The sequence below is a fragment of the Serinus canaria genome, chromosome 2, assembly GCF_022539315.1.
Source record: "Serinus canaria isolate serCan28SL12 chromosome 2, serCan2020, whole genome shotgun sequence".
Classification (NCBI taxonomy): domain Eukaryota; kingdom Metazoa; phylum Chordata; class Aves; order Passeriformes; family Fringillidae; genus Serinus; species Serinus canaria.
The window spans coordinates 137,257,137-137,279,267 of record NC_066315.1 but is presented as its reverse complement, the minus strand read 5'-3'; the positions used below and the strand labels follow the sequence as shown (position 1 = coordinate 137,279,267).

Sequence of the window (22,131 nt, the reverse complement as noted above, 5' to 3'; positions counted from 1 at the left end):
TTTCAGAATCTCCAGATTATATCTGGGTAGGAATGCTTGGCTCCTCCCTCTGGGTGGAGCATCTCACAATGGGATGTTCTAGTTCTTATCAGTCATGCAGTGACATTCAATAGCCTGTTATCAGCAGATGTCCCTTCCTGAGGGAGGAGTGATTGTGATCACTCAGGGTGAGAGATAAGGGGAATTGCCCACTTGACAAAAGACAACTGCCATACAGATGGTAATAGAATACATCTTGCCTTGCAATCTGGAACACAGATACAAGTGATTTAATCAAAGATTGTTACTTCAAGCTTCATTACATCATCCCTGATTTGGTGATGGTGTGGTGTGCCTAGTACTTTGTATTCTTATCTATGGTAAGTATATGTAGAGGATTTATTTACATAGATAAGAATATGTGAGTCTACATTTTTATCCCTCATATCATTATTGAATTATGTTACTCTGTTCATAATTGTGATATTTAAGTTACTTATGCCTTTTTTTTTAAATTACCATCCATTTTTGCTGTAAAGGGGTTGGGTACATTGGGCTGTATCCTCAGCTGTTCATAGGGAGGAGCCCTTCAGGATGATGAGTTTGACCACAGTAAATGAAGTAAGGTACCATGATTACTGAAAATCAGTTTCTAAGACTTCTCATGCAAATGTTTGTGTAAGGAGTTTTAAAAGACAACTTTGGACACTATTGAAAGAAAGGAATCAATTTCCAAAGTGTTTGGATAATTTTGTTGTACTGGTGAAACCTGTATTGAACTGACTGAAATCTCTGACATGTCTTAAGTTGTAAATACTGTGCTTCTCCTAGCATTTCTTGTGTTTCTTTTTTTCCTTCCTTATCCTTTCTGGAGACTTTGCAAGAAAGCACAGTGGTGGTTTCTGCCTGCTGTTATTTGTACGCTTTCTTGACGTTGCAGAGCTGTAGAGTAGTATTTTAGCATATAACATCCTTCAGGCTGTATTGTATTTTATGTGTATTCCAAAGGAGTTAAAAATGGAAGTTTAATTTGAAGTTTAATCTTGTTGACTTTTCCTTGACCTGTTTCCCTAAAGAGTTAGATGACATTATGCTGGCTCTGAGAGTTGGTGTTTGAATGAATACTGGCCTGATGTATTCATGGATACCTTGAACCATAGAGAAGCTTTGTTTTATATTCTAATAATCTTCATGTGTTAACAATGAGTTGCATGAATCTAACCCAGAAGGGAACTTCTGACATATAATCTGTGCTTAAATTCAGAAGAGAAAGCATTAATGTGTGCTGCTAAGTTGAAAGTGCAAGAGCATCCTTGGAATATAGGAATTTTCAGGCTTAGTGAAATTTCTTGAACTGCAGTGAGTAAAGTACCCATATTATGACATTCTGAGAATGCAAATTTCAGTGTTTTGTCAGTGGATAGGAGTGGGTATGTGCTAACAGAGCACAAACTTTAAATGATTTCTAAGAGTGCAGTGGTGCACTCAGCGTCTCCTAAGTGTCATGGTAAGTGTACCCTAGTGAGGCATTTAGGACTGGAACATCTGGTATCGCTTCATGCCATGAAACTAGTGTGCTGACAAAAGGAGTTACTCTAAATGGGGAGGTGGCTTAAATGTTTGAGCAGTGTTACACTTCAAGACTTCAAGGGGAAAATCTTACTTCAAAACAGGCCTTTCTTTTGCTGCTTGCAAAGAGAAATAATGTGTTTCCCTCTACACTGCTGTCACTAGCAGTTAAAATTCTCTGGTTTTTGGCCCTCTTATGTGCATACTGAACTGGTCTCTGGCATGGTAATTATGAATTCATAGCTCCTGTGAAAACAGTAGATTGTGCCTTTGTGATTCCTATTTGTGTTGATACTGAGTACAAGAGTATTGCCACCAGATATCTTTGAAATAAATTCCTACCTTTTGGTGATTAAAATGTTACATCTAAAATGCAGCAGATAATAATCATTACCTTTTGTCTTGGTTGGTGTTAGCTTTGACTCTGTGTCTTGGGAGGTGACCAGTGATGGCTTTGTTGCTGAGGCATGCATTATGTCTGCTTGCACACTGAACATCGTTAAATGTTCTCCTTTCGTTTTCAGTTTATTGTAAAAAAATTAGAGCTTTGCAGCTGACATTCAGTGTGGTGTAGGTGAGGGAAGTGTACCCAGAACTGCAGGCCCCAGGGAGAAACCCAGCAGGTACAGATACTGAAAGGCCCTTGGTGGTGTATATGAAATGAACACCTCCTAGACCCTATTCAGTCTTAGGACTTTTTCTGCCACCTTTTTAATAAATCTTAAAGACTGTATGAAAGGCCTTGTAGGAAGAGGAGCAAACTTTTTTTTTGACCCCTAATCTTTGAAAAAGGAGCATATATCTTCCACTTATTGTTGCTGTAGTATTTTATCATTAATTTTACTTTTCCAGAGATATTTTTTGGATATGGTCCCTTTTGGATATTGTTTCTCCATATTTACACACAAGCTCAAAATACCTTCTTAGTGATGGTGCAGTTTTGAGCATTCTTTTCTTTCATATTATTTTCAATCTTCCAGCAGCATTAAGATTGCAGAGATGTGATACTGGCTTTACCAACAGTGTACAATACTTTAATTATGTTACCACATAACAAAATCATATCAGCTTAATGGAAAGTAAATAATTGTTAATGTACCAAATGGAAAAAAAATAGGTTCATATAATAAATATTATTGTTAGCATTTGTATGATTATTCAATAATCTAAAATCAAGACAATGGAGCTTAACTTTGATGGTGTCTTTTTAATGTGCATACACAAAGTTACTTCAGCAAAAGCATGGGAATATTTTTGAATGACTTGTATATGGATATTTATTTCAGATAAGCATTCTATTAATTTCTTTTGGCTTTATCAAATTTTAAAGTTAATAGACAGGCTTATTTACTCACTGGAGTTTGAAGATATGCCTGAATTTTGCTTTGTGCATGCAATAGCAATTCTCTTTTGTAAATATTTGGCCTTTTTTCTGGAAAGAGAGTTTGGGGATATTGCTTTGAGCATGTAAATCTTGTTGGCCTTTGCCTTTGTTCTGCTCACATGTTGTATCCTGCTTTGCTGCACATCCTTCCTGTGTCTTGAAGCCCATATCTCTGCAAGAAGCAATGAGCATACCCCTTCCTGTTTAGCAAGGTCTTTGATGTTTAGGAACTTGGAGGTGTAAATCACTTACCGTTATTTGGGGATTTTTTTGTGCATACCTGAGGAAAGTATGGAGTCTGACAAAGTGCTTCGTCAATGCAGGCCTGAGTTTTGAGCACTTAGGTCTTGGGTTTTTTACTAATGCATTATTATCAATGCAAAAATTAGCTGTTTTAAAGCTGTTTAAACTTTAGATGAGACATAGGATATTTACTGCAGCTGTCATCACTCCTTGGAAGCAATTTGAAAGCCATACTGCCTTCTCCGTTGGCAGTCTCAGTGATAAAATTAGAGTGGTTGTTTTTAATCTCTTTGTCACAGTAGCTGTTATTAGAAATGGAACTCTGCTGGAAGTGATTTTCATGTGGCAGTGTTCAGATGATGATACAAAGGCGAATCTCTGGTCGAAAGATGGGAAAGCTGAAGCAATAACTGACATTCATGGTTCGGGCTTTTTCTGCCCCCCCCCCCCCCCCTTCAATTTTATACTTTTAAGTCAGCGGGAAAACTGAGACTCCATGCAGGCTTGGTTCTCTGGATTGCACTAGCTGTTACTAGGAGGATCTGTCTCTGTTGCAGACCCTTAGCACATAACCAAGTGTTTGCCAGAAAAAGTTGAGTGTTTCAATGTGGAAAAATCATTGTGCAAAAAGTTATAAATTATTAAAACGATATGGAAGTCATTCCAGTAGGGATTTTACTGGTTACTTGGAAGCATCTGTTGAATGCATATGGAAGTCATGGTTTAAAGACACACCCTTAAATAACATATTCCAGAACTTCCACTCCCTCATCCCCATCTAGGTCTGCCTTACTTTGCTAATTTTTGAAGGTCAAATAGATAAGGGTAACTGTCTTGCAGTTTTTCTTCAGCTTCAAAGTGGTAGCAGTCTGGCACAATCTGATTAAAGAATAGTTAAATAAAATTGCTACTGCTGCTTTTGGCTGTCATCTTTAAATCTTTTTACAGGAAGCTGCTAGAAGTTGATGCTGAAGAAAACCTGATACTTGCAATACACTCCTTGTGCACCACGAATTTGAACACTGGTGATTCACTAATACACAGAGCATATGTATTGACTGTGTGTTGAAGGATAAATGTAAAGTTTTGGTGTTTTGAGCAGAAAATGTTGAAACTGTGCCTGTCTCTACCACATGTATATAATTTCCGTATGTTGTGCTCTGAAGGAGTAGATTCCTCAGCTTTCATTCTTGAGATGATGGCTAGATATTGAATTCATTAAGAATAATAAATATTAATTGTATTGGCAATTTGCAAAAACTGCCTGAAATACTGAATGTTTTCATAAGTGTTTTGTTTGGTGAGATTTGGGAAATAGAAGAAATAATATACTAAGTAGTCCTGGGGTAATGGTCCATCCCTCTTGCAACCAGCAGAATTTTGGATGTTAATCTCATCCCAGCCCTATCCCTTCCTCCTGTCAGTGTGCAATATTGTCTAATGCCCTGCTCTCACATGAGATCCTGAGGCTGTCCACGGAAGTGTTGGGGAAGCGATTCTGCAGTGCCCGTGGCCCTGATCGTTTTCATGGGAATGTGCATGAATCCATGTACTGTGAAATGTGTTATGACACTTTCCATTGCAGAGAACTATGTTTTACCAGCGTGTGAACACAGCAATGGAGAGTTTCAATGCACATGTAATGGTGCATTTTTACTTACATTCAGGCAATATTAAAGTGTGCTAATGGCTTGTGATTAACCCTGGAGATGGTTGTTAGCCTGAACTGCTGTAAAACTCAAATGTACTGGGACAAAAATGAAGAGAAGATTGGTCTCTTTGGTAACACACACCTTGATTAACATTAAGTATTTTTCTGTTTTAATAACCTTTGCTTTTCTCCACTGTTTAATTAGTTTTTCCTTTGATGTGCTGCAGTTTGTGTTAAACTGCTTCCTTTTACAAGAACAAGCAGCTCACTTGGACATGAGTAAACAAATGACTTAAACAGATATTTCATGGTACCTACAAGACATTAGCTGATGAATGTAAATTCCTGGCAGAGTAAAGGAAAACCACAGCCTATGAAAACCCAACATGCCTCTAGCCAAAACCCAGTAATCTTCCCTTCAGATTTTGAACCTGTGCAAAAACAGGCTTGGTGTCTGTACTATTTCAGTTCTTCAGCCTGAACTCCACCTACCTGTGGAGTCTTGTCTCAGTTTGTCTATTCCATTTTATATTTTGGATATTAACCAGTTTTAGGTCTAGGTATTGAGAAATGGTCTCTTTCATGTGTGTGGTTTTACATTAAATCAGTGATTTTTGTAACTTGAAGGTAGCTTTTTTATAGGTTATGGGTTTTTTTTTTTTAAACTCTGTGATTTTAAAAGTGTCCCAGTAATAGAATGAGAGAGCAGCTAACCCATTTTTGCAGCGGCTAAGCTTGCTTCCAGTGAGTGAATAGCCTGTGTGTCAATCACTTGGCAGTGTCTGTAGGAATCTGGGCTTGCACAGTGGGAACAACCACCTTGACTGGAAGTGGGGTGCAGTGGGAAGGTGCAGCCAGGCTGTGTCACTGTAGGGAGGCCCCCTTCTTGTTAGAATGGTTTTCTCTCCTGCTAGTAGGGAGATTCTAGAGCTCTTGAGTCATAGCAGTTTGGAAGTAATTCTTAAAAAGAGAAATAAAGCAACTGAAAGAGCAGGTACTTTAAAAGTGTTTTCTGTGGGGTATTTCAGTGGTGGTTGAAGCTTTGCTTGCAGTTTGTGTTCAGCATGCTGCTGAGCTACACAAGAGTGTTCAGAAAGTGAAAAAGTAATGGAATGTCTACTTTTTCTAGACTAAGCTTCAGGGTAAGCAAGGTACAGCTTTTTCAGCCATGCTCCAAACAGTGCACATAAGCAGTTAGTTTTCAGGAAGAACTGATAAAATGCCTCTTGGCTAGTTGCTGACTAAAAATTGTGCTTTGAGTCAGCCACTTACTGAGGTAAAGTGACAAGGGATGTTATATCTGGCTTATTGCTGTGTATGGATATTATCACCTTCTTTGTCCTGTTGGAAAAAAACCCTGACCAAATGCTGAAGGAAAGTGAGGTGGCTATAAGCAAGGGGTAGTCTAGATTCCTATAATTACAGGGGGAAATGGTTCCTAAACCAAGCAGAAGTGACAGAAAAGACTTGTTACATCAATAATCTGTTATTATTTGGGTAGTTTTATTTAGCCTCATGTACATATTGTGGAGCAGAAAGGTTACTGATATTCCCTCTTGCAGTTAAGTCATTTGAAGTCTTGAGGTTTACAGACTAAGTATTATGGTACTATGTGATGTCATAAGATACCCAGGGAACAAAAAGCTTTGGATGCTTCTCATGTGCTTCCTCATATTCAAAAATATTAATATAGTACAGAAGCATGTAACATCATTCCCCCATAGTTCAAGATGGACAATTTCCATTCAGTTTAACATGGATTTCAGAATGGTTTGGTGCTGAGGACCTACATGAGACAAAATTGACAGACTCCTATAATTTATAATTTCAGTGTGAAAATATATGTAGCATCCTCTGCTTGAGGCCTGCCTCAGATCAATGCACATTGTTCATTGTTGGTGAATTTAGGCTCAGCTCCAAGAAACCTCTGCTCATGTCAAAAGGATATTTTGATATTTGCACCCAATTGAGATGGTATGAAATTCTGTTATGCTCCTATATAATTATTGTTTTTAAGCCCCAAATTTTTGTCAAGTTCAGAAATAAGCTTTTAACATCTGGTGCTTTTAGCATCTGGTAAGCTTTTAACATCTTAGCTGTTGACTGACATAAAAGGTAAGCTTACTATTCCAAGAACTGTATTTACAAAGACTATATAAATAGTCTTTTGCATTTTTGGCTCTAGCAAGTCAAGATAAAGGTAAATTATTGCAGGGCATTTGAGGTCTTCTGTCCAAAGGCTGCTACACTTACTAGATAGAACAGTGAGGGCTAAGTCTTGTTATTTCTGAAGCTGCTGTTCAGAACTACATTTTTCTGAAGTTACCTTGCTTTTAAGTCTACTCAGTCTTAAGTTTTTCAACAGAATGTTTAGATTAAGTAGCTTTTGATTACTTCTCAGGGAATTAATTTTTTTTTTTGCCACCAAACATAGTTAGAACTGAAGATATAAGATATCTGCGAAAATAATTACCTTAAGATGTTGAAAGTCTTAGTGGAAAAATATTTAAAATTTTTGTTTTTCTTTTACTTCTTCTGAGATAAACTTGGTCCAACAGCTTTAAGAACTTTTATTGTAAAATTAAATATGAGGAAGAAAAGAAAAAATGTCTAGACATCCATCATGTCAACAATGGTCAAAAATGCAGTCCTTTTCAATAAGAGAATCTAGAAAAATTCAAAGATTTCTGCAAATAAGCTGGAATATGCATTGAAGTGAATTCTGTGTTTATCGGTAGAAATTGTCATATTTATTGAGATTAGTATAACATGCAAAATTCAGTTTCACCTCTAATGTTTAGTTTCATACAATGGTTTGGGTTGGAAGGGACCTTAAGAATCATCTAGTTCCGGCCCCCCCTGTCATGGGCAGGGAAACCTTACACAAGACAGGTTGCTCAGCTCCATCTGACCTGGCCTTGAACACCTTCAAGGGATGGGGCATCCAGTGCTTCTCTGGGCAACCTGTGCCAGTGCCTCACCATCCTCACAGTTAAGGGTTTTTTCCTAATATCTGATCTAGAACCACTCTCTTTAAGTTTGAAGCCATTCCCCCTTGCCCTGTCACTACATGCTCTTGTAAATCCTCTCCATTGTCCTTGTAGGCTGCCTGCAGGTGCTAGAAAGCCATGGTCAGATCGACCCAAGGCCTTTTTTTTTTCCAGGCTGAACAAGCCCAAGTCTTTCAGCTTTTCCTCATAGGAGTGCTATTCCATCCCTCTGATCAACTTGGTGGCTTCCTCTGGATTCGCTGTAAGAAGTCTGTGGCCTTCCTGTGTTAAGGAGTCCAGAGCTGGACGCAGCACTGCAGGTGGGATCTCATGAGTAGAGGAGTAGAAGGAACAGAGCTGCCTGCTCGACCTCCTGTCCACACTGCCTTGGATGCAGCCCAGGACCTGTTTGGCTTTCTGGCCTGTGAATGCACGTTGCCAGCTCATGTCCAGCCTCCCTTCCAGCAGCACCCCCAAGTACTTCTGGGCAGGGCTGCTCTCCCTGCATTCATCCCCCAGCCTGTGTTTGTACTGGGGGTTGCTTTCACCCAGGTGCAGCGCCTTGCCCTTGCTGTTACAGAATCTCATGCAGTTCCTGTGCCCTACTTCTTCAGCTTGTCCAGTCCCTCTAGATGGCATTCTGTCCTTCAGGACTGTCAGCCACACAACTCAGCGTGGTGTTGGACTCATGCCATGACTGTGTGGTGGTGAGTCTTGTGCCACAAAGGTTCATATGCAACACCTATGAGACCAGGTTATCAACCTGTTGATTCTGAACTTCTGACATGTTATCTGTCCCAGTGCTTTCTAGAACCCCTTTCTGTGGACTGCACTGATTAAGGTGGAATTTTCGATGTGTGTCTATAAACATCTGTCTCCTTAATCATCTGGAAGAGTGCGTCATGTGGATCAGACATATGTTCTCTTAATGCTAATCGTTGCAGTAATATCTTTAATTTACTTCAGAGGTCCTTTTCTCCTGGCAGGAAAGTTGAGAGTCTCTGTTATTGTCTTATCAAATGGTGCTGTAGCCAGGAGACAAATCAAGGCAAGTTATTTTGGTAAGCTTCCAGAACTTGTCTTTTGTAACTGTAGGATAAGCACTTATCTGTAATGTGTAAAAACCTCATCTGGAACTATTAAAATGTTAACATTGCTCATGTTTCATGATATCTAGGTTTTTTGTATTTTTTCCAAGTCTTTGTTTAAAAACAAAGCCATTCCATGCTTACTTGGGTATTTCAGAACTGTTTAATTAAATTTCATTTTTGCATAGCTAATTGGTTGTTTCAGCGCACCACCAGTTCTAGATTTGCTTTAGGTGTAGGGCCATCTGGAGAAGGAGACATGGCCACTAAATTAGTGTAAAATGTGGTATGTCTTAATTTGGATATTAATTGCTAAACAGTTCAACTCTTTAATCCAGAGGTAGCATATACGCATTTTATGTGTATCAAGATGTTGATTCCAGGCAACTTTGAGGTTAACACGATTGCCTGAGTCATTATTAGTAATGACTAACATTGTGATCTCTCTATTTGCAAGGCTGCATTATCAGTTCTCTCTTGAATTTGGTTTATGCTAGGAGTTTAAGTAAAATTGCTCATGCTGAAACACTCATATAAAAGTTCATGGCTTGAGTTTTAAGGGTTTGTATGGAGAAGGCTACAAATGTGATATGGATGTATTCAAAGTGTATCACACATTATTAGCAATCATAGCTTTTGAGACCCTTTTGCCAAGCTAACATTTGATCACCATGTCAGTAGTGTTAAGTACTGAGAGGATGTGAGTATTTTGGTACCTTCTATGTTAGTGCTGAAACCAGCTATGTAACCCAGAGTTAGACTCTCTCCCCATCCTCTTCCCCAGATGCTGGCAATTGATGCTAGTGGTTGTGACCACAAAGCTTTCTTGGGTGGCAAAAAATGTTAAGCATTTAAAAAGATACTAATACTTAATTTTAGACTGTAGATCAGTGTGCTACATCATGTATTCATTGGGCTAACAGAAGCTCTCTCTTGTTTGATTTCACATGTGCAAGACCATAGCACAGGTATTGTGCTATCCTTCACATAGCACAGGTATTGGCAATCTGGTTTCGATGTGGTAACATTCAGCTCTTTGGAACACAGCTGTAAATGAATCCTCAGTGCTTTGATTTGCTGTTGTTTCTCTTTAGATAAATGCAGAAATGTGCATCATGGTATATTCATGTCCCTACAGTGGGATCTTCACAGAATTTCTCCCCAAAGGCTCATGATACTTCAGCTGTGGGTTAATGTTACATATATTTATGTAGTGAGGTACAAACTTTTGAAATTAACAACTATGATGTCGGGATGTAGCCCAATTTAAAATTTGGCAGTATGCAGTTAAAATATGTATCTTTGATGTACTTAATAGTTTCAGAATGGCTTTTAAATTTTTTGTAAAATTTTTTTTAGTTTGACTTTATTCTTAATGTTTGAGCCGTGCTTTGAAGATCTGGAGATTAGAAGCACTGCAAAATTGCAAGGTTTTTTTTATTGAAGATTAATGGTCATTAAAATCTGACAAGTGGCTACTCCAAGTGATTAAATTACTTTGGTGTTTTGAACACTACATTTACAAGGCTGGGGGACTCTTGAGTTTTATTTAGGACTTACTTGTATATCCTTTTCTTAAGAGTCATTATGTACCTGAATATTTCTTACATGCTGATTTACTAAATCGTGCTGCATATGATTATTGACTCATGTTCAGGGTATCAGAGTTTAAAATCTGAGGGCTTTTTTGTTATTTGATACATTTTCTCCTTAAAAACATAACTTTTCCTGGCTGGCCAGCTGCATTACCTTAGTAACAGCAGCAGTTGAAACGGTTTGGTTTGGATACTGTTAATTTTGTGTAGCTATGGCACAGCAGTGAAGGGTCTATGGGTATTTAAAAACAATTATAGCTTGTACAAAGGAGCAATATCTCCTATTAGGAGAATAATTGGGTGGAAATTATAAATGGTGTTTGGAAGGTGAATCAGCATTGACTTTAGGATGCTTATACTGGTGTTCATTTAGACTTTTTTTTTTTAAGAGTTTGGAAAAACTTTTCAATGTTACTTTTCAATGTGCTTCGTGGAAAAACTTTTCAATGTTACTTTTCAATGTGCTGCGTTACTCGCATTATTTAGATTAGCACTTACTACATTTATTTTCAGACCAATATAACTACTCTGATTCTGTTCCCATGCTTCACAAACGTAGCATCTTTTTCTTTTAGGAAATGTCTACATACAAGTTAGTGCTCATTTTTCTTGGGTATATGTGTTTTATTCAGTGTGAAGTACTGGTTTGTATATTCAGTCAGAAGTGACATTGTGTTTGTGTAGTGGTCAGCTCTTCCTGGTGTATCTAGACTAGCAAACAAATGGAAATGACATGTTTAGTGTTGTAGCTGATGTTATTACTAGAGAAATAGTTCTGCTTTACACCTGCAGGTCTGTTTTTAGTACTGAAACACAAGTTTCAGAGCACATTTTCTGCTTGGTCATATGGTAATGTTTTGGTGACAGGTTTTTCAATCTTAGTTGAAGAGTCTGCTGTACTAAAGACTGGTGTCTAATGTGCTAAATAAAACTGTCCAGAACAAAAAACAAAATGAAAACAAAAATCCTCTGTCATTGGATGCATCTTTTTATAAGTGATTTCGGTAGCTAATGTATTTTCCAGTGCAGTCATAAACACAAACTTCTGCAGTGTCCTGATGGCTGTGAAATTTGGAGTATTGAGTAAATGGACTTCTCTGCTCCCTTTCTCAGACTCTGTTAGGAAACAAGGTTGCAGGTAGGCTTAAATCCTTGGGATCTGTGTCTCCCTGGATAATATCTGCTCTGGTCTTCAGGCTGGAGATTGAAAAGTGCAGGCTTGTGTAATAACTTCATTGTGTATTGGGTATTTGGTTAACATTTAAGAGTTTTGAATTTTTAGTTTTCTTTCTCCCAAAAATCATTGATACTCTGTGACTGCCCATGCTTGTTTCATTTGTGACTGCTCTCTGTGAGCAATTATCATCAGAAATGCTGCAGCAAATTGGCATTGTATCACAAATGCTCCTGGAGTGAAATCAAACAGGCAAATAGTACTCACGTTAACAGGCACAATCAGTGTGCCTAGAGAGCTGAAGAGAAGACAAGAAAAATACTGGAAAAGGTGAAGCAAAAGGAAAAGGTGAAGGCTGTAAAGATTCTGAGAATAGTTGTATAGTAGACAACAGAGTGCTGTTTTCTGGCAGGGTAGTTAGGGATGCCATGGCTGTGGAAGACAGAGCTTATGGCAAATATATGATAAACCTTAGCTTTACAGTAAATGCAAGCTGAATATTATTTATGTGCTGACTCTGTGGTACCTTCGTCTGCTATGCCCAGGTGATCTCAAACGGGTGGTTGCTGTACTGTTTCCATCACTGTTAAGTACTGCTTCACAGCCCACTGATCTTAATTTCCTTACTTCATGTTTTCCCATGAAATAATACATGTATAACCAAACTATCTCTTTGTGTCTCTGCTCTGTAGACATGTTTAACATTGAATAAAAAGGTGTGGCTGCAAAGGATTTGAGTGGAAGATGTGAAGGAGTATTGGAGTGAAATGTTGTTTTCTATCTATGACTGAGAAGCTTCAATGCAAGTATATCTACCTTAAAGAGGAAGCACAAATAAGTGATACTGTAAATAAACAAGGAATTAGTGAGTCTTAGTCCAGTTTGATTCTGAAATCTAACTTAGTTGAAAATGGGTATTTCTTTTTCAGTTTTGCCCTCTCTGCCCTGCCTCCAAGTTTGGAGCTTGTTTTCCCATTTTAGCCCAAGAAGGCAGTGTATTTGCTAATATCTTCTATTCTCCTCTCCTTTTTCTTTCATTTAATCTGTATTGTGGTACTTTAATACATTAATGGTGTTTTACAAAAAGTGACATCTGCTAGTCAACAAAGGAGAAAGCTAGGGACAAGTATATGTTCCTGATGCGTAAATATGAGTTTAACTTCCCTTCCCCCCCCCCCATAGAATGGTCACTAAAAGCCAATACTTGTACAAAGCCTATTCTAAGGGCAGTTGAGCTGAAATCTATTAAACTGGTTTGTTTGCCAGCAGATGTTAAAGTAGTATTGCTTTAATGAAAATGTAATCATCAGACATTTTCTGAATTTTGAATGGATGGATTAGGGTTTAGTAAAATAAACCTTTCTTACGCTGGAGAAAGCATAAGTTCTTTCAAGTCAAGGTTTGTGGTTAGTGTCTTACCTTATTGTAGTTCTTGTCAAGTATAAAATGTTATTCAAGTATGAAGTGTTGTTAGCAAATGACTATTTTTGAGTGGTTTTGTTCATACTGTTCCAATTTACAGTATCATCTCATGAGAATTATTCATTGTAGAGTTCAGATTTAAGGAAGGAAGTGGAAATTATGTTGTTAAAAATATTACGAGTACTTTGTGCATATTTTTCTTCTTTTATCATTGATTTTCCTTAAATACCCTATGACACGCCATTCACATTATATAACTTGAACTATCATCTGAAGTAAAACTGCAGTGAGATGTACTTTAGAAGATTAATGCAATTGAAATTTGATGGGATCTGCACCTTTAAAAAGATTTCTACTGGTTTCTGCATAGTTTTTTAAGATATTCTGTTCCCGGTGCACTGTTTCCCTCAAGAGGGGGCTTATTGGACCTGCGAGATACTGTTAAAAGCTCACAGTTTAAGCAACAAGCTAAAGTAAAAAGGATCAATATTTCATTTTAGAATGGTGTTTCAGAAAATTGGTTTAGAACTGCATTTTGATGGGTTATTTAATGGTCTTGTTTTTTCCCTGTAATGCTAGGATGGCTGTCTGTTCCTCAACCTATATTAAAATTGCTAGTGCTTAAGCTCATTTGGTTTGCAGCTCTAAACCATGCAACAAATTTAAAATTCCAGATACATAGCTTGAGGACAAATATAATGCATTGCATATTATGATTTTATTGTTTTGTGTTGTAGGTTGTGTTAAAGATCATTAAACATTACCAAGAAGAAGGACAGGGGAATGAAGTGGTCCAAGGTGTGCTGCTGGGTCTTGTGGTGGATGACAGACTGGAAATCACAAATTGCTTCCCTTTCCCTCAACATACAGAGGATGATGCAGACTTTGATGAAGGTAATAGTTACAGTTTTGTTAAAGTTAGACTAAAAAGAAGATCTGTATGGACTATAAAGGCCTTTTTTCCCTCACAGTGAGCAGAAGCTTGTATGTACTCAGATTTTTTACTGTGGGTTGAGGTGTCAATGGGTTAACTGGAGTGCTGTGCTGAATATTCAACTTAATACTTTTCTGTATAAGGGAGGTTAAAGGGGATGAATACTGGATGATATGGACATGTACTTTAGGATGAGACTCCACACAGGAAGTTACATTAGTATCCTGTCTGAAATTCATAATCACTTTGAAGCTTTTTATGGAAATGGCTGTGTGTATGTGTGTGCATACATACACATCTAGATGTAGCTCAGCACATAGATTGCTTCTCTGTGGATTTAATTGTATGCATTAAGTACTCATTGGAAACCTGGAGAGCAGAGCTTTGTGAGTTTTGAGAGGCTTTGGCTAACTTGAAGTCTGGGGGATCATTTTGCTTTTTAAGTGAGCCAGAATGTAGCATGGGCAGTTTCTGTTGGTCTCGGTGTTTTTTGCTGGTCCTGGTGATGTTTGGTAGTGACACTGTAATTTAGTATGATTGGCTTGGCACAGAATGACATCAAATTTACAAAGCAAACTTAAAAGGCTTACAGTTCTAATCTTGATATTATAAGTACGTATGTGTGTATTTAATGATACTATTAGAAAAACTTTATTAGGGCATAAAGAGTCAGTTTAACTTCAGGAGTAACTAAAGAGGCAATATTGTCAAAGTAGTTGCAGTTGCTTCTGTTTTGATAATTCAGTTTGAGCAAGATCACTTAATCTGTAAGTATAAACTGCTTTTTCCTGCTTATAATGAGATTAGGTATTATTAAAATAATATTTTGTCTTACAACAAAAGAATCTTGGACTCTGCTTTTATAGCAGAGGTAATTTTAAGAATTCTTTGCAACTTGGTAAGGTTTCATTGCTGTTTATTGCTTCTTTTGTGGGATTATACAGTTAGGTCAAAGAAAATAAGAGTGCAAAACAAAAAGGAATCTTAATTCTCATACAATAACATGGTGCTTGAGTCAGAACTATATTTTGCTAAAGCCTAAAAAATATTTTAAATATTTCTTCTCTTCTGGAGCTCTTAAAAGGATTGAAGTAATCTAAATTCTTAATTGGACTCCATGCTTCATTTTTTTCCTGTAGAAAATGGCTGAATTATTTCCATGTAGCTGATAGGAGAGTAGGTATTGAAATGAATTTCTCAGTGTCAGAGATGGATTCAGCTCACCCTGGGATGGCTCCCTTGCTGAGCTGTAAGCCTGTGATCTGGTATGCAGAGTTCAGTTCCTTGTGTTTGGGAGAAACTTCCTTCCAGGAGAGTGATTTTTGGTAAGGTCCAAAGGCAAAGCTTCCCTCACCTGGACCCCTTACCTTTTCAGCTTTCTGTTCCCATGCTGTGGGCACAGAGAGCAGAGCAAACTCTGGCCAGAGTGGGGAGTGAACCTGTGGCAGTGAGGCTGGTGCTGCCTCTGGCAGTGGTGGGGAATCTGCAGCCAGGTTGGGGAGCTTGCCTGTGCTAAACCCTGTTAGCTAATTCAGGAGAATTTCCTATTGGTTTCCCAGTCTTCCCTAGCCTGTACCGCATGGATCACAGAGATGTTGCCTCTGTATTCTCAGTGAAATACAGTTAAATAGACTGAACCACCTAGAAAATGCAAAGTGCTCAAGTTCATTCTGCATGCCCTTTACTAGGGGGTCTGTTGAGCTTTTTAACCAATGTAGTAGAGCCTAGAGAAGATGAAAACCTAAACAAAATGGCTGTTGGACTTGCTAGTTTGAGCCTTTGATATCTTTTTGGCTCCCCAGAGTTGTCTTCTGTCTTGCCAAGGTGAAAAACAATAATGTTTTATAAATGCCCTCTGTTTGTTTTCCCTGGAGCTGTGTTTCCCTATGCAAGCATCCTGCCAGATTTTCCAAAGATTCTTTTTCTTTTAGATGTAGATAATTCAAGTAGAGAAATCTCTTGTTATGTGCCAGAATATTAAAATTGAGGATGCTAAAAACCAAAGAAAATAAGGCACCTCCTTCCCCCTATGACTTATGTGTTACTTCAGTACCCTACCTGGCTTTACAGATTTGCACAAATTCAGGCCCACAGATACGGAGGGAAAATAAAAGGCTTTGGCACTTCAGTGCTGCTGTCACACAGAATAATACTTAACGTTGTGCTCTTTTGTCAGGATGATGTTGCATCATGTTCTGCCTTAGTGTAGGCCTTAGTGGTCTTGAGGTGACTGTTGTTAAGAGAATTTGAGCTTTTGTACAGGAGGGTGATATTTGAGCAAATAAACTGTTGGGTAATTGGCAAGACACATTTACGTGAATGTTTTCCTCTTTTAAGCTGTGCAAACCTAATACAAAACACATTTTTGAGGGTGCTAAGAAAATATCCTTAAATTGAACTTGAAATAGGTATGCATGACATTTAAGAATCAGTTTGATAAAGATGTATTTAAACTTGCTTACAGCAACCATTTCTTTAGATATGCTTAGTTATGCTTTTGTTATGGTGCCATTTTGTCTCTTGCTTTTAATGCCTGAGATAATATCAAATTTTGACTATTTGCTGTTACAGAATTCCTTCAAAAATTTAATTTTTAAAAAAAACCCCATATCTGAACTTGTTCTTTTACAGCAACAACATTTTTTAATGCATTTTGAATTGGACTATTTCTGAAACTACAGAAAGCAGAGAGGTTTTTTTCAGGTAATTCTTATTTCAAATGTGGGAGGGCTGTCCACCATGTATGAATCCGCAGGTGTTTTTCATCATAGAAAGTTTCTCCTGAAGTGTTGTCTTCCTATGATTTTTATTACAAAGTGCAGTTTTTTTGGTAAGATTTCTTGTCAGGGAAGTCTTAAACACTTAGGCTGGCCTGCTGCAGCATGAGATTTTTAGTGGGGGTGAGAGGGTTCAACCCAGCTCTCTGTTAGAAATCTGTAGGTGAAGTTTAGTTGATGATGTGTGAGCTAATAGAGGAAAATTGCAGAATTGTTGTTGAGTCCTCAGCAAAAGATGCTTCAGTGTGAATGTTCAGTATTTTTGGGCTGCACTTTGGGCTTTTGGTTAGGCATTTACTTTTCACATAATTGTGTTTCCTTATTGCTGGTGCTCTAAAATCCTCATAGGCATTGACTTTATTTTTCAAAGCACTGATCTTAAATTTCATAAAGATTCTTTCAGTGATTTACACATACAGCCCCTATTCCTATGCCCCCTGTCTCCCCTTCCCCACATCCTCCACCCCACAGATTCAACTCTTGTTTAGGGAAAATCAGATTTCTGCTGTAAGGATATTTGGCTTAGGTACTTCTGTGAAAAGTTGTATTCCAGCTTGTCTTACTGAGGGTAGTTTACTGAGAAGTGCTTTCACTTTAGGGCACTTCCAAGCCTTTGTCTGAGCATTGTTTTGCTTTCTGTTTACTAAAAACCTTATTTTCTCTGAGTTCTTCCTGATAAATAAATGTATTTTTCATGTCTGTATGTTTCTAAGCAACATGTTAAATTCACATGCACTTTTTTGAATTTATCTTCAGTTGTTTTCACTGAGTAGCTTTTCTCCCAATTTAAAGGAAATTTATATTCCCTTCTTGGAAATAATAAAAAAATGAAGTATACCTCTTGTCACTCATTATAGACGTTGTGAGACATTATTTTGAAACAGATTTATTTCAGTCATGTATTTTAGTAACTTAGTTACAAAGCTAAGATGCTAAACTAGGTCCTGTGGTAAATTCACCAATTTGAACTTTGAGACAGTTATAGAATTATACATCAAAATAAGTTCTATATGGTTGTAACTTTTTCTTCTTTTATTAGATTCCCTCTGAAATGTTCCAGAAGGAAAGCTGATGCCTTCCCCTGTCCCCCAATGTGATTTTTACTTTGTTACTCAGGAAGATTAATTTCTGTTTTCAGGTTAGAAGTTAGCTATATGATTAAACATTCAATTACCCTAGGTTTTCTGTGCTTTAGGTTGCATTTAGTTGTGGAATCATTTAGTAACAACTAGAAATAACATAGTGCAACATTTCCACAAACCTACCATTTTTTTATCCTCAGATGGGTGCAGTTGCATGTGAACAAAGGTGTCATAGCTCACAAATAGTGTTTATTCAGGGTTTTACTTGGCCAGGGGCAGCAGCAGTTTGAGCTGCTGAGCCTCACCTGCAGTGCTGCCCATTGGCTCACCTGTGACATGTGGTCCTTACAGAAGCAGAGGGCTTCAGGTTGGATCACAGAATCATCAAGGTTGAAAGAAAACAAGATTATCAAGTCCAACTATTGCCCAGTACTATCACTGTAATCCCTGAACCACATCACCCAGGACCAGATCCAGATACCCCTTAAATACTTCCAGGGCTGGTGAATCTGTCACCTCCCTGGGTAACCTATTCCAATGCCTGATGACCCTAACACTGGAAAAAGAAATCCTAATACCTAATCTGCATCTCCCCTGTCTCAGTTTAAGGCCAATTCCTCTGGTCCTCACTGTAGGCAGAGCTGAATAGACTGGCCTCCACCTCAGTACTCCCTCCTTTCAAATGGTGTAGAGAGTAACGAGGTCCCTCCTGAGCCTCCTCTACTGAAGACTGAACACACACAGCTCCATCAGCTGTTCCCTTATAACATATTTTCTAGACCTTTCATAAACCTTGTTGCAGTAGGGTCCAAATGGACTCTGAGGGTTGATTTCTTTTGCTGGTATTGCTGTAGAAGTCCTGGTGTCATTAAATCACTGCCCCCCCCCCCCCAAGCAGTGTTGGTTCATCTGCTTCCTTTACAGAAACTAGATGGCTTCTGTCCAAGCTAGGTTTTCTCAGTTTTTCTTGTTTTATTCCCATTTTAAATGAAAGGTTTTATCATTGTATTTATCATACTGTATTTCTCTTGTATTGTGTGACAGATCTTGAACATGCAGTGACTGTAGCTATGTTCAGAATAGCCAGATACAATTTTAGCTGTTTTTTCTTCTTTTCTTTTGTTTGTAAAGATTTATTCACTTTAGATAAAACAGTTGTAGTTCATGTCTTTTGTTGTTTACTTTAAGAAAATGGAATGTTTATGAAGTGAAGAAATCAGGTTACATGACATTTCAGTTTTATTTCATTAAGAACAGGAACAGATAACCCAAAAGCTCCTTAATCACAGCCTTGGTTCTGGTTCCAGTTGTAGTCCGTTTGTGTAAATTCCTCATCTGTGTTTTTTGTAAGGCCTGTTGTAATTTAGGAAGAAAGCCATACTGTGTAAATGTTGACTTTTCAATTACTGAGTGCTGGTGAGAGCCTGTCAGGTTTGTCCATGCATTCATGAAGTTACACTCCATTCTCTATGTAAAAAAGGATATAGAATTTTAAGCTTTTTTGTTTGTTTGTTTTTGTGTCTTTCTTTATCATTTGGGTATAATAAATATGTGAAATAGTCCATAGGCTCAATAAGGTTTAATTTATATAAGGAATTCAGATGATTCTGACAAATGGTGGATGGTCAGTTGTTAAGCACTCAAAATAATGTCATCTGATCTTTGATTTTTTTTAATGGTTTGCCAGAACTGATATTGCAATATAATGATGGGCAAAATTAATTGTCGTCTAATAAGATGTATCACATATTCAAGGTTCTTTGATAAAACCGCTAATCACACCTGAATTATTTTGTACTTTACCTGTCCCTAGTGCAAGCCCTTGATTTGTTTCCTGAAAGGAAGCTAATATTGACATAGTTTGTGTAATTGTGATGGTTCAGTGGATGCAGCCTGTTAAATGTTTTGCCTATGTTTTCATACTGTGCAGACTTACCTGTAATGACTGGAGGTTTTTGTCTTCAATGAGTAAGAAAGCAGAGATCCCACTAAAAGGGTACATTACCGGGCACGGGCTGAAGTGTGCCTTGGGTGTGTGGATGCGTGTACTTGTTTCTGTCAGCGGCGGCAGTGTATGCCAGAGGATGGTTTTGTAATCACAAGTGCTAAGAAACAGTGCTTTTCCTTCTCGTGCCCGAAGCAAGTGAATTGTCTGGGTGTCCCCCCCGGGTGTCCCTGCCGGGCCCCTCGTGTGTGTCCCCCCCATGACCGCGGAGCCGCCGTCAGAGGGCGCCCGTGGCCAGCGCACGGCCCAGCCCGCGCCGCCCTCCCGGCCGGGTGTCCCGGGGCGTGCGGCCGCGCCGGGTGCACGGTACCTTCGTCTGATTCGGTGCATGGAATCTTTTACACAAACGAATTCAGAAAATATGTTAGAGAGTGCCTTGACTATCCTGACTCAGTGTTTTTTGGGTTCTTAAATCAGCCTAAATGTGCTGTGTGCTCTAAGGCTCAGTGTAAATGGGGAGAATTTGATTCCGACTTCCATGTGTGCGTATCCTAAAAGCAGGACAGAGCTTGCTTGTTCTGCGGGTTTGCTTCTTTGCTTCCCAATTCTGCCACGCGTAACTAAGAAAGAGGAGGCAGCAATTGTGATGGAATTCCTTGCTTTATCTAAAGGAATTTACACTACTGGACCGTGCAGACATAAAAAGTGCATATCAACTATTCCTCTTCTGACAGTATTGCACAAACTGTCTGAAATGCTTTGTTTACTGCATTTCTGGATTTTCAAGTTGATTTTTACTGTAGGGGCAATACTTCAAAGTGGTAGGTTAATCCTTTTGTTCAACATCTAATTTTATATCAAAAAAGAGAAATCATTTTGCTCTTTAAAGTACCATGCATAATAAAGTTTTATTTAAATCAGTTTCCATTGAAATTTTGCTGCAAAATAAATTAGTGTAATTTGATTTAAAATGCAGAATGTTCTACTAGCTCTTAGTTTGTTTTTTATAAAGAAACCATATTTAATGGCATTTTTCCTTGAGCAATTTTAAACAGAAAAACCTAGCCTAAGATCTGTTGTAGGTTGCTTGATTTTTTTTTCTCCGTAATTCGCAATTGCAAGGATATTATTATCATACGTAATAAACTTCCATGCTGTACTTTACTTAAAATTGTGTTTCAGAATATTCACATACTTAGTCTGAAAATGAAGTTAGAAAAGCGTCTGTTTTAAGAGATAGGTGGTTAAATGTATATAACTGATTTTCAGCAGCATTAAAATGAGCTGGGACATTGTATCCAACTCAGCTGTTTAAACATTTCCTTATATTGAAGATTTCATCTTGAAGCCAGGAGTTTTTACTTCATAGCTTGTGTTCTATCTTAGCTGTATTCTTTATTTATAGTCATGATATACAATAATTTAGTTTGTTATATGGATACTTCATATAATTTTGTAAGACTTGCAGAAACTCATTAATTTTATATGGTCAGCAATATGAAAACCCAGTTGCTTTTACCTTCAATTCTGGTAAAATATTACAAATGAGCTATTCTGAATTTTTTTTTTTTGTGCTAATATAATCAGCTCAGCATTGACTAAAGACATAAAATAGCACAGAATTAGATAACCAATTAAATAATGGAAGTGCATGTGTGTGTATGTATATATATATACACACATACTTAATATCTGCTCTTATGTCTACCTTTGTGTTTGGAGGAACTAAAGCTTCATCCAGAAGGAATCCCAAGGTAGTGAAGGCAGCATTGTCAGTTCTGCTAAAAACTTTCAGTTTCTTCATCCTTGATGATTATTCCTTGGTATTGGACAATGTGATACAGGAGTGGCTGTTTCAGTAGGACTGCCTGGATCTCACTCTCTGTGCATTTTGCATGTCTTGCTTGGGTCTGTAGCATGTCCTTTCTTAAGGGACTCATTGTTTGTGGACCTTGTGGTTCCCCTCAGCCTTGGCCATACATTTGGACTCTATGCTCATCTGTTGTTTTCCCAGTGGGACTGGACCAAGAGGAAGAGAGAGTTCTTTCAACACCTTCTTATTACCTCTTTCCATTCCCCCTCCTTTCCTTTTTTGCTAATGCAAGTATTTAGCCATTTCCTTTCCCAAAGAAAGCTGTAATAAACCTGAGGGAGCTGAAGGCAAGCACAGCAAAATGAGCAGATCCCGTTTTTTTTTTTTTTTTTTTTTTTTGAGAGCTAAAATTAAGGAAATGCCTATAGTTCTATTGAAAAGCAGTTCAAATCAATACATCTGTGTGAGAGGTAATAGAAACTGAT

General features: G+C 38.0%; 1 protein-coding gene across 1 annotated transcript in view; it reads left to right on the top strand.

Annotated features, from left to right (window-relative positions):
• The window catches only part of EIF3H (eukaryotic translation initiation factor 3 subunit H), an 87,449-nt gene that overhangs the window by 5,070 nt on the left and 60,248 nt on the right, over nucleotides 1–22,131 (top strand). Inside the window, exon 2 of the mRNA XM_009087703.3 lies at nucleotides 13,833–13,989. Within this exon, the coding sequence (XP_009085951.2) occupies nucleotides 13,833–13,989 (157 nt within the window). The remainder of the gene's footprint in view (nucleotides 1–13,832; nucleotides 13,990–22,131) is intronic.